The sequence below is a fragment of the Xenopus laevis genome, chromosome 6S, assembly GCF_017654675.1.
Source record: "Xenopus laevis strain J_2021 chromosome 6S, Xenopus_laevis_v10.1, whole genome shotgun sequence".
Classification (NCBI taxonomy): Eukaryota; Metazoa; Chordata; class Amphibia; order Anura; family Pipidae; genus Xenopus; species Xenopus laevis.
In genome coordinates this window covers 73,844,878-73,857,139 of record NC_054382.1, presented here as the reverse complement: position 1 = coordinate 73,857,139, position 12,262 = coordinate 73,844,878, and the positions used below count along the sequence as shown (strand labels likewise).

Genomic DNA, 12,262 nt, shown 5'->3' with positions numbered 1-12,262 from the left:
CTCTTAAATAAAACGTACAGTTAGATTAGTCTGCCAAAGCCATCAGTCACCTTTATAAGAACTTCTTGTACCATCTGTTATAAGAAGCCCTACATTGCATTCATTGTACTGTGGAAGTGCTTCTTTCGTTCCTTTAATCTTCCTTACTTTCTCTAGTCAAGTCACCTACAGCAGAAAGGTTGGGTAAAAACTAATTTCCACTGGGTTCACAAATGAAAGCCTAGCCCTGTAAATAAAGAATTTAGACTTCTGTTAATTATATGAATCTATATCAACTGAATCTTCCAAAAACCCAGCAATCCCCTACAGATTACATTTTCTCACCTATAATGATCGGTCTGTTTTTGTCCTTGTAAATGAAAGCTCAAGCTTTACATAATGATTTCATTGTGAAATCTATAACATGCTTAATTCAAAGCAGGATAATCTATCACATCTTCATGTATATGTAATCATCATCATTTATATTTGTAGTGCCAGCAAGCTACATGACACTTAATTTATAACAAACAGGGGTAAATAAATTAACAAAAAACTGCTCACAAAAGCATACAATCTAAAGGGAATTGATTTTGAAGTCACCCTTCTAGTGTTTGTAGAGTAACCTTGCACCAAGGAGTGGGTTTCCTTGCTTTTGTCTTTCAATGTATGCTATCTATGTGGTGAACATACAGTAGAGCAAACACAATAAAAGTTGATTTTCTTTATTTGACAAAGTCACATACCAGGTTTTAAAACTAAGGGGGTTATTTATCAAAGTCCGAATTTATCTCAATATTTTCTGCTACAAACTCCGATCAAATCTGCTCGGGGTTTTTACGCTCATTTATTATTACATGTTCCCGAAAATTTGCTTTGCGGTAAAAAAAAATTTTACAATTTTTTCTGATTTTTTTTCCATACGATTTTCACGATTTTTTCAGAATTTTCACCCGAAAACTTCAGGGTATTGCACCAAACCCAGCGCACATCAAAAAATCATTGGGACTTCTCCCATTGACTTATATGTAACCTCGACAGGTCTGAGACGCCGGATTTTCAGATTCAGACTTTTCCATCCTAGGGGTTTAATAAATTCTGAAAAATTCGTGATTTTTTTTTAAAAGTTTAATCATGAATTTTTCGTGATTTTAGTAAATAACCCCCTTGATGTTTACTGCAAGACAATCCAGCGAACTACCCCTCAGTCTCACAAATAACAACAATTCTATGAAGTCAATGCAAATTTGATCTAGTAACTGAGCTTTTTTATTTTTTGTTTTAACACGTATACAACTAAGAGTAAGGCCACACGAGGAGATTCGGGGAGATTTTGTCGCCTGGCGACTAATCGCCTCGTCTTCTGAGCGACTATCACCCTGAACTGCCTCAGCGTTTTTCCCCATAGGCTACAATGTAAAGTCGCCTGCGCTAATGCACACGCGGCAATGCGTTTTCTATAGTCGCCCGAAGTTGCCTCACTGGGTGATAAATGATCATATTTTGGAGTGAATGACAGGGCAGAATCTAGGATAACCCCAAGGCACCGGGCCTGGGGAGAGGGGGTGATAGTGGAATTCTTAGCTATGATGGATACTTCCGGGATGTTACTGGTGTTAGTTAAAAGAAAGAGAACCATTTCAGTTTTAGAGAGGTTTAATTTAAGGCAGCGTTGCGACATCCAGGTAGAGATAGCGGACAGGCAGGAGGAGACACGAGTTAGGAGTTCTGGGTTAAGATCAGGAGAGGAGAGATAGATCTGAGTATCCTCATCATAGAGGTGGTAGTGGAAACCATATGAGTTGATTAATTTGCCGAGGGAGGAAGTATAGAGGGAGAATAGTAAGGGTCCCAGGACAGAGCCTTGAGGAACCCCAACAGAAAGAGGTAGGGGAGAAGATGCTACTCCGTTGTAAAAGACACTGAAGGAACGATTGGTGATGTAAGAAGAGAACCAGGACAGGGCTGTGTTACGAAGACCAAGCGAATGGAGGGACTGGAGGAGGAGAGGGTGATCTACAGTGTCAAATGCAGCTGAGAGATCAAGCAGTATTAGTAGTGAGAAATGATTGTTGGCTTTAGCAGTTAAAAGGTCATTAGTTAATCGGGTCAGGGCAGTTTCAGTGGAATGTTGTGGATTAAAACCAGATTGTAGGGGGTCCAGCAGGTTATTGTCAGAAAGAAATGAGGTTAGTCGGTTGTAGACTAGGCGCTCAAGTAGTTTAGAGATGAAAGGTAACAGAGAGATAGGTTGGAGGTTGTCCAGATTGGAGGGATCAAGAGAGGGTTTTTTCAGAATGGGGGTGACAAGAGCATGTTTTAGTTGAAAAGGAAACAGTCCAGTTGAGAGTGAGAGATTAAATAGGTGAGTTAAGGCTTTGATTAGACAAGGATTGGTATTGCGGAGAAGTTTTGTAATTTAATCTCACTGTGTGCTGTTATATGTAGTTGTGATGACCATAAATCAAAAGTTTTTTCTTTGCAAAGTAGTTGTGAGCCATACTGTTAACAAAGCTTATTGGCAAACAGCAACGATTCATTGTGAAATTACATATTGAACAAAGAGAGGACTCCCAAATTTTAAAAGACTGCATATTGTATATACTGCACATAGCTGGAATATTCACAGCTTTGAAATCATTGCCATAAATGATCTGCCGGTTTTGAGACAAATGCATAAAATATTACACCAAACGCAGAAAGTGTCCTATTATTAAATGAAGCTACATACTGTAGCTTACTACATAAGCAGCTCGCTGTTCTTTTATGACACCTCTGTCTGTAATATAAATACATAAGTATAAGAGGGAAAGTTGTGCATTAATACAGCTTATAATGCATCTGCACAAAATAGAATGCATCCTAGACTGTTACAAAAGGCCAGTAAATAGTTTTTTATTCAATCCCAAAGTCATCAGCAATAAAGTTCCACCATTTATGGTGAGATATAAGGCATGATCTATCAATTTTTACTGCACGGTTAATCAGACTGCAGACAAGGTCAAGGACAGCAATAATAAACATGCAAACCATTTCTATAAATTAAGACCAGATTTATTAGTATAGTTTAAGGATACTTACGCAGTGCATACAATGATAAAATTATTCCAGACAGGCAGAATCCTTCAAAAAACCTGAGTGTGCTGAACATATTCACATCTACGGAGAGGGCCACTGTCATTCCAAAAACTAAATTGAAGATTACAGATATCAGTAGCACAAGACGCCGGCCAATCCTAAGGGACACAAAAACATTGTGGATAAGGAAGTTCAGATACAACATACACAAGTATATAACTATAAAAAGTACAGATAGCATTATTTCAATAACTAAAAGGTTGTCATTGTAGACTGCACTAAATAAAGACTGTGGGTTTTAAAACAAAATAAATGGAGGCTCACGCAAAAGCCCAACCAAAACAAAGCTGAAATTAAAATAAAAAAAAAATAACCTTGCTGTATAATGCTGTTGAACCCATACTCCCATATGTAATAAAAGGCACTAAGTTTGCCCAGGGCAGTAAACCCTAGTAACCAATAAGATGCTTGCTTTTAAAAAGGTGACTAGTAAGTTCTAACTGCTGATTGGTTGCTATGGCTTACTTCCTGGGCGAACTTAGTGCCAATTATTACATAACCTCCATAAAGACTTGGCTAGAATTTTCACATACATAACAAACGTTACTATCACTTTTTAAAATATTGACTTTGCCTTTAGAATTGGTCTGATTTCTGTATTTTTGAAATCAGAACTCTCAGTCCATCAAAACTGATAATAAAAAATATCATGGGCAATATACTACAGGTATGGGAAACCCGTTATCCAGAAAACTCAGAATTCTGAAAAAGCCATTTCCCACTGCACACTGCACCCCACTCAGTAGATCAATATACTTGACGTATATCCTTATATGTTATCCAGCAATGCTGTGTCATATCTGAATTCCCTTTGTTGGCAATGCAATTTATAATTTGCTGCAGTTATTTTAAAGATGCTTTTGCACCAAGAAATTCCACTGGGCATGGAAACCTGTTATCCAAGTGACAATAGAATCTTTAAATGCCGTATTTGTATCTCTTTTTCTGGTTCTGACATTTGAAACAATGTAGCATTGTGTTCATTAGAGTCTTGGCTGCAGAGAGCTGGCTTCTGCTTTTTGGACCAGCTGTGGGCTCAAAATAACCGTCCACGGCGATTGGTTGTTTAGTCGATAGGACAGGTCAGACATATCGGCTAACGATAATATCTTTGCATGTATTGCCTAGCTGATGATATCCATGACTATCAATACTATTTCTCTGACACAACTTTCATACGATTGCGGTCTGTCATTTAATTGCCAGAACACCATCGGATTTATTTTTTCTACTGATAATCTGAATAATTAGTTATTTATAGTTACATGAAAACAAACGATCTTTCGTCATACTAAGTATAAAATCTGCACATCTGTGGCCAGCAGAGACAGAACCAGCAATGAGTGCAGAAAAGAACAGACATTACTTTTAATTGGAATAAGAGTTACACATTTTCGTTCGTTAGGCAGAATTTTATTTTTGGATTTTACCTCCTCTATAACATATGCATGTAAAATATTTCTTTTACAAAAACGGAGCAGACCATTTTTAATCAGGTAGCCTTTAGGAAGGGTTGTTAATCTTCCAATATGTTTATTTTATAGCCTTTGCAGGTAGGTTTTTTCCTGGAAGTACTCAGTGGAAATAAAATATATTTGCTTCAATTATAACTTCTTGTGAAATGCTGCATTTCCTTCTGCACAGCAATTTGCAATGTTCCTTAGCAACTGCATTTAAACTGTACATGCGTACTGCTGAATCCCTGCAGTGTCCCTTTTTGCCTCAATCTCTGTCTGGCCAGCAACATACATAGGGGGGGGGGGAATGTCTGAAAAATATGAAGGACAATCTCAAGGTTACTAGGGCAAATGGTTGTGCTCTTATTCAAGATGCCTGGTTCTCCTAAAACAAAACAAAAAAATTCCTCTGTTGCGTGAAACAAAATATATCTGGAGTTTTTTTCTCCATACCCCACAGAAGTATTTATATACAAAACACTGTACAACATGTAATGGCACATCAGTATGTTTGTCACAGAGGCATAAACAGAGATTCAGGGCACAGTCTGTAACACAGCTTACTGCAGCAAACAGATAGGGTTAAAAATTACAGTTTACAACCTATATTCTAGACACATAAAAAAAATATTGCCCCGCCCGATTTAAAAGAAAAAATCTCATCATCATAATGACTTGCATTAGTATTCTTTCGGCAAGCTGCGGAATTAAAAGGAGGGCTGACATGCAATTGAATGCACACATTGTTGTTTTTATTTCCCACTCAGCAGGATGATAGTCATTTTTCTAGTCCATGCTGAACACGTCTGTAACCCTTGTGTTTCTTTTCAGTTGAATATAATTGCACTTCTTTATTGCATTTAATGTTTTATGCCAGGAATGTCATACTCGCCACCTCCCAGCCAGTGTCTAGAGGAGCATTCTGGGAGTTGTAATGCAGAACAGAGGGAAGTTGTTTTTTTTTTTAAAGATGGACACACAGGGCACTACCTGGTATAATACACTGCATTTTGCCTCAAATAGCACAAATGACTTGAACCACTTTATGTTATTAGAATGCAGAATTGAAGATGTTTCCCCAATATTTTTTGTCTATGCATTTAAGCAACTATGGCAGTAGCAGATATCACAGGACAGCTACATTAAATCTGACAGTTTGCTGGTAGGCAAAGGGTTAAAGCAGTAAAGTACAATCTGTTTTATTTAAAAACTGTACCATTTTATACAATATTTCAAATAATTTTTCAGTAAAAGTAAATTCTTTGTATTAAAAATGACAGTATCCCTTTAACCCTTAACCTGCCAAAATGTAGCTACTACAGCAGGCAAAGGCTCAAAGTGCCAGTCACACAGCAGTTTTTTTTAAATACACAAAGATGTCTAGACAATGAACAGAGGAACTGTCGCATCATTTCTGAAACAACCTCATAGTCCCAGGAGTGATCCCAAACAGCAGATACACAATACCCTGCTGCTCTTTGGGGATTTTCAGCAGCCCCATAAGCCACCCACACTTCCTGCAGTGCAGCTAAAACTCTCCTGTTGGCGACAATAAAAATCCTGCTCCAGAATTTTTGGCGAAACGAAACGGGTCAAATTCGCCCATCCCTACAGTTTAGTAGTTTGAGGTAGAAAGACACATTTACATCAGTATGTTTACGGTCTAAAAATGATTTTTTACCATACATAAAAACAGGTGTGCTTCTTTTGCATCTTTATTGCGGTAGTGAGCAACGTTTCGGGGTCACGCCCCTTTGTCAAGCCAGGGGCTTGACAAAGGGGCGTGACCCCGAAACGTTGCTCACTACCGCAATAAACGTGCAAGGAGACCCTTGCTTACACTAAGCTGTGTGCCGTGGATACTTTGTACTTCAAACAGATTGTGAGGTTGCCGAACCTCTACCACAGAGCACCAGATATCTAATTGAATTGTGGTGTGCGAGAGCTGGATATATATTGTGTCTTCTTTTGCATCTGCCATGCAACATTTTTATGTACTATTTTGGCCCTTTACATGCCCCATAGTTTACACCTTGTAAACACATGCATATTTAGCATCAAACTGTTAGAAGATCCCTGTCATTCATATTTAGGATATTTTGTACAAGTTTCAACGGCCATGCAGGAGAATGCCAATATTGTCAACTTTAGCAAAGTTTTGCAGTGTTGTACAATGAAATATTTCTCATTTTTAGTTCATCAGAATGTGTACATTCTCCCCTTGAAATCTAAGGATAAAGACACATGGACCTACAGTAGTAGCTTCTTGTCACAACTAGAAAATGCCAAAAATACCTTGCCATATACAATAATGAGAACTGCCTTTGCTAAAACGCACGTAGAGACAATTATCTATAAATAATCAGCATTTTCTATTTTTGCAGCCATAGAAAAAGTTTATAGTAAAAACACAGTACAAAAATAGGGGCTTTTTTATTGCCTCATGTTGCCTTATCAAGATTTTTTTTTAAGTACAAAAGCACAAAAACATAGTACTAACTAAGCAGATACATTTAAAGCAGTTGACTTCCCTCCTCCCCACACCAGGTTGTATCCGCATTTCCTTGCAATTAGACATGGCTCCAATGGTTAAGGTCTGGTCTTCGCTCCTTAAAGGAGAACTAAACCCTTAATTAAAAAAACCCTACCCCCCACCCTACATAAACCCCCTTCCTGCACCTCCCCAGCCTAGCGGTTAACCCTGGTAAATGCCCCTAACTCTTTACTTACACCTCGGTGCAGATTCAGGGCATCGGAATTCACAAGGGCCATCCTCTTCTCTTCGGTAATCTTCAGGAAGAGAGCGGCATATCAGCGCATGCGCAGTTGGAGCAACCTTCCGTTTCGCGACAACTGCGCATGCACCGAAAGTCACAGAATTTGCAGAAGTGCCGGAAGAAGACCCTAAGATTACAGAAGATGGAGCCCGTGAACTCTGATGCCCTGAATCTGCACCGAGGGGCAGAAAAGAGATTCCCTGCCACTTGGCCAATATGGCAGAACACATGCTTTATCAGCTACAATTTCAGTTGATTTCTCATCTCTCAAGTCAATTGTCAACTTTCATCTCAATTTTTAGATTTATAAATATTGCACAGATCCTCCATCCCACCTACCCAACCACATCAGTTACACTAGCAGTAACTAAACTGTGGCCTAAAGGCCATCTAGAACTGCAAAGCAACAAAGGCATCTTTGCCCATGTAACTTCAATTCCTATCATGGATCTCATCTAGGAACATGTGCAGTAGTCCAAGATCCCAGTGCTTGCTGATCTCAGATAGCTGGTGGAAACAAAAGTGGCACAGTTGAAGGTGGCTCATACACTCCTGAGCTGAGCTGTCCTGTGGGGGGGGAGCAAGTGTCAGTTACTGTACATGTTGGGGAAGGGACAGGGGTTGTTTACTGGCACTAAAACTAAAAATTTGACAAGGAGGCTTTACTTCCACTTTAAACAAAGATGTATACACTGCCGTCCTCATTCCGATCAATGGCATTACAGCAATTGTCATCTGATATGAGGCTCAAGGGTTAAATGTTCAGATCCGCCCAATATTTACCACCCCATAAGATATGGCCAGTTTACAGGGTTATGTACTAAAACTCGACTTTTTTCCACTGATTGGCAAAAAAATAAAAAATTTACCAAACACACCGAATCCCCTTTATTTATTAATAAAAGTTCTCGAATAATTTGCTGCAAAAAAACATTGCAACAAAATCAAGCGTCAATTCAAATAATTTTCTAATTCTAATTTTTCCAACTGATGCTTCGAAAACTTGAATTTATCAGATTATCAAACGAAAACCAGCGCAAAACTCTCAAGAATCCCAAAGGTAAAGAAACATGTTTCAAAAGGTTTCATCTGCCATTGACTTTTACATGATTCCAACAGGTTTTAGCTGGACTATTTTCAAATTCAAATTTTTAGTAGCTTCAGAGCATAATAAATCATGAAAAATTTGAGGGTTTTTTTCCTCTAAAAATTCAGATTTTGTCGTTTAAAACTTGACCAGAGAAACCCGAGCTTTAATAAATAGACCCTACGTGTATTTATGAAAAATGAGCTGGCAGTGACCGGGTTAATGACACAAGGATGTACTGGTTTCTAGCTTCAATGCTATGGGAGAACCAGTGACTAAAGTTGTCAATAGACGCAAAGATCCTATCATACGAATCAAGGATTCATACGATTTTCGGATCGTGTGTGGAGTGTGCCGACATTCTCGTCCGGCTGGGAGATCGGACAGGTTTGATTTTGACTTGACTGATCCAGCCGGAGCCCATTGCGCATCGTAATCAGATTGTTTGGCCATACAGCGGAACATTCAGATTACCCCCCCCGATATAGCCATGCTCGTTGGCATATCGGGGAAAGATCTGCTTGTTTGGCGATGTCACCAAACGAGCGGATCCTTGCGTCTATGGCCACCTTAAGTTATATATCTTGGTAAAAAAAAAATGGTTGCACTTGTGACACTCCAACTAGCTACAGTACAAATTTAGTCATTGTGGGCAAAGCAGGGAAATCTAAAAAGCTTTCACAATGATCAGTAAAATTGTCTGATCCTAGCCAAAGATATGTGCAACACAATTTTAATGCAAACTGCAAAGGGCTGCTAAAGAGCAGCAATGATTCCTTAGGGAAGGAATAAAATAGCCCTATCTTAAATACTACTGTGAGGCTCAGTACAGTGTATAAACTACAAGAATACATAAGGCTGGGGGCAGATTGAGCATTGGTTCTGCTGCTCTCAGCCTTTGTTTTTTTTGTGGTTTTTTTGCAGGCTGAGAGAAGCGGATTCTTTTCCCCCGCTCTGTTTATTTGCACTGAAAAATGCAAATACGTTTTGGCTGGTATGCAGGCACACGAGGAGGAGGACTCCCTGAAAAGGATAAGCAGACATTTTTGGCCAACCTCTGCTCCCTGTGCCTGCACATAAGCTGAAGCTGCACTTTTCAGTGCAAATAAACGAAGCTGGGGATAAAAACAAAAACAGGCTGAAAGCAGCAGAGCCAACACTCCATGTGTTTTCACAAACAGACAAGAACAATACAATATCAGGTACAATGGTATTGGATTAGTGTCGGGTAAAGTGCATATACAGTATATATACAGGCAGGAGAATGCAATCATTTAGCGTCACAATTGTTAGCATGCATGCGGGTGTAATTGATGGTATAAGGCAGGTTGCTTTCTGCAACAGAAAACTGAACTTCAAACTGCACTGTGTCTAAATAACCGTTTAACTAAAAACGTTGGTATTTTCTTAATCACTAATTCAACATTCTGGCATGTATAACATGTTTCCACTTTTAGGCAGGAGCTTGAATTGTACAGCTGAGCCAGAGTATTTAGGATTCTTTGCTCTTCAATGAAGAAAAAGAAAAGAATCCAAGGAATCCAATTAATGCAATAAGGATATGATGTCATTGCAATTCTGCCACAAGGTTAATTTCTGTACCAATTCTTTTATGTAATTTCTGGTTTTAAAATTTTCTTCGAGCTATATCATTATTTTACTTTGAAAAAATTTTTCCAACAAAAAAAAAAAACATGTTACAAAGGCAACTTGAGCAAAACCAATATGTTTGGTACTCCTGGACATATACACAAGGGGGAATTTGGCCTGATAATGCTCAAATGCCATTTTCAGACCAAAATCTGTGACGTGAAAATGCAGTGACGTGTACAGTGACATGAAAATGAAAGCAAAATAAACAGTAGGAAGGAATACTGGGGGTGGCACTTTGGTTAAGGGCACATGTGGCATATGCTTCATCAGTGTTTTTCCTAATAGAAATAATCCTGTGCATATTAAAGGGGAAGTCCAACTTCACAAATGTGATTTTCTATTAGTATGCCAGAAACAATACATTTCTACTTGTATTTTCTACTATTTTACAAATATTTATCTTTATCCCTCTCGTAAATAGTCTTTAAAGTCACTAACATTCAAAATACATCAGTAGATATATTCCTCAGCAGTATCACAGAAATGGGAGCAACGACGTGCAGCGGTTGCTCTGAGAGAGACATTATTAAAGCTTTGAATGAATGGTCACTAGAGGCTGAAATCAGTAATCTGGTTTACAGAACTACAACTGCAAAACACAATAGAGGGAAGCTTAAAATGTAAATTTACAAAAAAATTCAGGAAAGAAACCCCAGAAAATAGAAAGTAAAAATGTAATGAAATGAAATACTGTGAAGGTGAACTGCACCTTTAAGTAGATTATACATTTTGACATCGTACAAAGTATACAGAACGTTACACTTGCAAACTTCAAAATATGGACACCTTACCAGTCAGCAATAGATCCTGTTATCAAGTATCCAAATATCATTCCAACCAGCAGAGAAAACTTGGCAATGTGGACTTTCCAGGAAGAGTCACAAACAAGATCCCACTAGGAGATAAAACAAGAGACTCGTATTGAAATGAGCAAGCTGTAATAAAAAAAATATATAAATACAGCAGTAAAACAATCAATTTACTCATTCATTGCAAACTTTTCAAACTCTGAAAATAAATGTATCTTTTTGAAATTGTCTGCATATTATTTATACTTAAAGGGGCTGATTCACTGTGGGTCGAATATCGAGGGTTAATTAACCCTCGATATTCGACTAGGAATTGAAATCCTTCGACTTCGAATGCGGAGTTAAACTCTCCACAGCAGTTTTCAAATACATGATTGTATGTGAAGTTGGGAACTAGATATATTATCATAAACTGCTCAGCACTTAATTCCCATGTACACAAAAATAAGTGGAACCAATTTAAAAAGGGAATTTGTTGGATAATACAATCCCTATTTTGCAGTAGCTCTGTGCACACACTCCATAATTAAAGGGCAAGTTGTATTAAACTATCTTGGTCACACAGTACAATTTAAATCTGAGTAACACTGTTGCAGATGACAGTATAGGCAGCTGATCACAAGATCCCACGCTTGGCTTATTTATAAGTCACTAGTAAATATGCAAAAACAATCCCCTAAAATGAACAGCGATTTAGGGATAAAGCAAAACTGGAACATTAAATGACAAGTAAAGTGATGGGATCAACTTTCTGCAAAATCGCAGGTGCTCACAAATCCACAGTGGAGTTTTAATAATGCACTAGTGTTTACAGGTCATCCAATTATACCAGCAACTTTGTAAAAATCCAAAACACAGTGAGGTGGATTTATGAGCACTGGACAATACTGTCTAGTAACCTATAACAAGCAACCAGCAAAAATCTAACAAGAATGAAAAGCTAGCCCATAAAATGGATCTAAAGATATTGTTGCTTAAACCCCCCCCCCCCCCCCAAAATAAACCTTAACCATCAACAAAAATAAAAGCAACAAGTACCTGGGCAGTGCATGCATTCATTCAGATTTAGAGAATTGTGTTATAGGAAAAAAATTTTAAAGATGTGAAGTGAATTTGACACCAAATACATATATAAAGCTGCAGCATTTAAAATAATCCCAAAAGTGTATATACTACAGATATGGAATTTAGCTAAAATGTTTATACTTCAATTAACTTGGCAAAAATGCCAGGATTTATTAATAAAACAACTAGAGTACTCAAATTCGCTTGCTTAGCCTGGACATCTAAGTGGTATGATATTATCCTTTTAAATTGATTTGCCTCCAATATCCCTATTCCCTTGTGAGGCATTATTAGATC

At 38.0% G+C, this 12,262-nt stretch overlaps 1 protein-coding gene across 1 annotated transcript in view; it reads right to left on the bottom strand.

Annotated features, from left to right (window-relative positions):
- The window catches only part of slc22a23.S (solute carrier family 22 member 23 S homeolog), a 92,333-nt gene that overhangs the window by 52,468 nt on the left and 27,603 nt on the right, over nucleotides 1-12,262 (bottom strand). Inside the window, exons 2-3 of the mRNA XM_018269451.2 lie at nucleotides 10,883-10,986; nucleotides 3,061-3,215 (exon numbers count right to left, since the gene is read on the bottom strand). Coding sequence (XP_018124940.1) covers nucleotides 3,061-3,215; nucleotides 10,883-10,986 — 259 coding nt within the window. The remainder of the gene's footprint in view (nucleotides 1-3,060; nucleotides 3,216-10,882; nucleotides 10,987-12,262) is intronic.